The sequence below is a fragment of the Scleropages formosus genome, chromosome 3, assembly GCF_900964775.1.
Source record: "Scleropages formosus chromosome 3, fSclFor1.1, whole genome shotgun sequence".
Taxonomy (NCBI): Eukaryota; Metazoa; Chordata; class Actinopteri; order Osteoglossiformes; family Osteoglossidae; genus Scleropages; species Scleropages formosus.
In genome coordinates, this window is record NC_041808.1 from 29,108,777 (window position 1) to 29,112,585 (window position 3,809).

The window sequence follows — 3,809 nt, forward strand, 5'->3', positions numbered from 1 at the left end:
TCTATAAAAATAGTGATTTGTGTATTTAGCTTATTACTGGAGTCATGTGCATTTGTCAGCTCTTTCCTAAGTAGCCCCCAGCCCTCACTGTCTCCACATTCTTTAATACATGGTCTCTTCTCACCAGAGCATCACAAAGTGCTCAACAAGGTTGTAAGGTTAAACAAGCTTACTGAACATAATACAACATTTTACGTATAACACATATAATTAACCATTGTGTGAGCCAGCTGGCAGCAGTGAAGTGGAAACAACTCCATATCACAACTAAAGGGGTAAAAATAAACCTCTGGGGGTTCAAGTACCAGTAGCTGCCCACCCTTCCTGGGCATGTTCGTGTATTACAATGACCAAAAATCACACCAAGTCATCTTTAATCCTTAAAGATTGTCTTTAATACAGCATGTAACACGTAAACCCAGATGACGCATAATCACACCAAGTCACCATAAAGTCATCTTTAACCCTTAAAGTTTGTTTTTAATAAAGCATGTAACGTGAATCCATTAGAAAAGCCATTCTGCAGACTTTTAGCAATAATAAAGTGACAGTGACTCAAGGCACCCATACATGTGGAATAAGTCCAGCATTTAATACCTAAAATACATTTACACATTTGCTGCAAAGGACATGCATTGTTGACAGGCAGACATTTATTTTTGTTTAGTGCCCTTGCGCTTCCCCACTTCGGTCGCCACAGAGCTTACGGTTGTGCCCAGCGCTCCTCCATAAGGTCCCCCCACGAAAAGGCCAATAACTGCCCCCATAAAGGCCTCCAGCCTGATTAGCTTGGGCAGTCTCCACATGAATGACATCACCGTCTCCCAGATGAAGCGGAGCATGGAGACGTTGCGGGACGATGACAGAGAAGCAACGGTGGCAGGTGAGAGCTCGTCCCCACTATCATCACCCTCCTCCTGAGTTTGGTCTCTCTCTTCCCCCACTTTTTTCTCCGAATGTAGCGATGAAGAAGACTTCAGCTCAAGTTCATCCTTCCTTGCTCCTCTTTGCCGTTCCCTTACTGCATCCTCCTGCCCTTGTCTCACTGTATTTTCTACCTCCCTTGGCGGACTGCAGCAGTGATGTGTGTCCTCGCACTCTCTCACTATCTCATCCACTTTATCAAGCAGAGATTCCACACTGCCTTTGCTGATCTCATCCCCCATCTCTCCCATGGCCCTCTGTAGCATGTGGTAGCGGTCCCCACAGCTCTCAGTCAGAGCCACCAGATCTCGACGGTGGGAAATGATATGCTCCTCGACCGCGTCGCTCTCACCCAGCCGGTCAAAGTGAGTGAAGAGCACCAGCATGCGCTTCTTTACAGCACCGGGGCCAAACACCTCTTCCACAGCCTCCAGCACTTGCACCTCCACACCCGCTGGTCGGTCTACAGGGACGCACAGGAGGAACGCATGAGGCCCCGGGGACGAGAGGGCCATGCATGCTGCAATCTGGTGCTGGACTACCTCCAAAGGGCGCTCTGAATAAAAAAAGTCAGGGGTGTCCACCAGAACCACCTGGGTGAGCCCAGAAAAGAACAGAGGAGTAATGACTCATCTCATTAGTTGAATTAACAGCACAATGCTTGTGTCTTCAATGGCAGTGACACGCTTTCAATATGCTAGTGTGAGCATGACTGCGTGAAGTAACATTATGAGGATGCTTGCTAATGATAAGGACAATAGTACGTCTGATAACAATTATGGCAGCCTGATGGGTTTAATATAAGAATGACAGCACTTCTTAGCATGCTGCCGATATGAGCAGCAACAAACAAAAGGAAGATCGGAATAGGGAGTCTAACCTTCCGCCCAGCAACTGCGCCCTCCCTCTTCTCACACTCTTGAGTGACAGGCACCCTGCTGTTGTCACTGGTCACAAAGGCCTCCACACCCAGAATCGTATTCCCTGCAGCACTCTTCCCTGATCCCGACCGACCCAACAGCACCAGCCTCAGCTCCGGTGGCACTGAGGTAAGGAGAGGGGTGCTGTTTTCTGCCACTGCAGAAGAAGTGTTGAGAGTTAGGATCAGGGATGGGCCACACATGACAATGCACTGATTTTGTTTTAAATGACACCGTGGGGCAATGTCATCTTTATCACCGGGTCCAGGGTGTATCGCTTTTACTCCATAATTAAATAATGCCTGGCTAACACAAAAACATGCAGAGTAAATACATGAGGAGAAGAATCAGAATGTCATCTTTGAAAGATAACAGTATGAACATACTATGTGAACATTTTATACACACACACACACACACACACACACACACACACACATATATATATAATCAGTGTGTTAATGTATTATATACACATTAAAACCTCACAGGGGATAAGAACAGACATCTGCTCCCACCCACTGACAGGAAAAGTAATCGAATCCAGTAGTAGAGCCGAAGTTACTGCGCATCACGCCTTTCCATTGACAGGAAAAGTAATCGAATCCAGTAATAGAGTTGAAGTTACTGCGCATTTGAGAGCAAAAAAAAACGCCGCGTGCATCGTTTAAGATGAGAACGGAATAAATATCGATAAATAACTAGCAATACGACGGGATCAACTGCAAACACAACTTATGACGTGAGAGATTAATCGACGAGGAAAGGGGCTGTGTATACACAGCCCGGAACTAGCGCGCGGACGCGTTACGCGGGCATTGCGGAGGAAACTTGACTGCAGTGCAGGGAGGGAAACGGAACGGGGGTTTGTGGGGTCGAGAGAAGCGGCGACGGCAGATGAGCGGTCACTACTGTGTTCTACTGTAACAAAACACACTTCGGTTCAAAGTTTGAATCAAACCCATAAAGCCGACATTCGCCTTTGTGAGAGTAATAAAGAAAAGGCGTGAGCATACCATTCTGAGGACGACCCGACTCCATCTCCATCCTTCCTTGTCGTTCGTTGCTTTCAACGTTTGGAGACTTCCTCGCGCTGCACAGCTGCACTGCTTGTTCCACTCCTCGCCTGATCAGGGGAGAACGTCAATATTACATAATGACTGTAGAGGGCGTGGCCGTGCTGGGTGCGTACGCTGTGTGACCGACGCTCCCACTGTGTCTCCCAGAGTGCAGACTGCGGGCTGTCCGCGAGGCAGCACGAACCAAGTCGAGAAAAGCTCAGCAGCTCACCTTTTTCTTCTCCCCGGGTGCTAAAAGTCAAAATATGAAAAATGTCGTATTGAACCGAACGATGTTTTTGCGATCTGGAACCTCTTATAAGGATTTTGGAGGCAGGACAGCCTGAAGAAGTTCCAGGATCGTCCACATTCCAGCGCGTGCCCCGCCCAGACTGGGCGGGAATGGAGAGAACTTCACACCGGTAACTACGGGAGTGTCGTTGTAATGTGACACAGCTATTGACGCGTGTCTCGAAAGCCTGTCAGCGCGTCCTACTCTCATTATTTTTCTGGAACGTGTCTACGCTTTTCGCTGGTACCTCTCTTGTTTTACATCCTATACCTTGTTAAAAAAAAAAAAACAAAAGTAATGTGTACGCGTGTCTTTTGCCATCTCTCTTTGGCCACCATAGTGTTAACAGAGCAGCTGGTAGTGTAGCGTTTATCTGCTGCTTTGGACCCAAATATCACAGATTTGAATCCCACCTGTCCTTGAGCAAGGTGTTCAGCTGTAATTACCCAGCTGTATAGATGTGTAAATAACCGCGAACAGATTAACATTGTGAGTTGCTTTGGGGGAGGGGAGTGTCAGAGGTAGGTGTACTTTTTCAGCCCTACCACAAAACGTACTCTAAAAATCCTTGGACTCCTGCCACCGGAAAACATCAGCTACAGGCTCCACAGGCAC

General features: G+C 47.5%; 1 protein-coding gene across 1 annotated transcript; it reads right to left on the bottom strand.

Moving 5' to 3' along the window:
- Positions 1-386: 386 nt before the first annotated feature.
- On the bottom strand, positions 387-3,424 carry LOC108926035 (GTPase IMAP family member 1). The gene is made up of 4 exons (XM_018738464.1): positions 3,216-3,424; positions 2,861-2,970; positions 1,805-2,001; positions 387-1,517 (listed from the first exon to the last, which is right to left on the bottom strand). Exons 2-4 carry the CDS (start codon positions 2,889-2,891, stop codon positions 654-656), a joined length of 1,092 nt encoding a protein of 363 aa, XP_018593980.1. The 5' UTR covers positions 2,892-2,970; positions 3,216-3,424; the 3' UTR covers positions 387-653.
- Between the last annotated feature and the right edge of the window lie 385 nt (positions 3,425-3,809).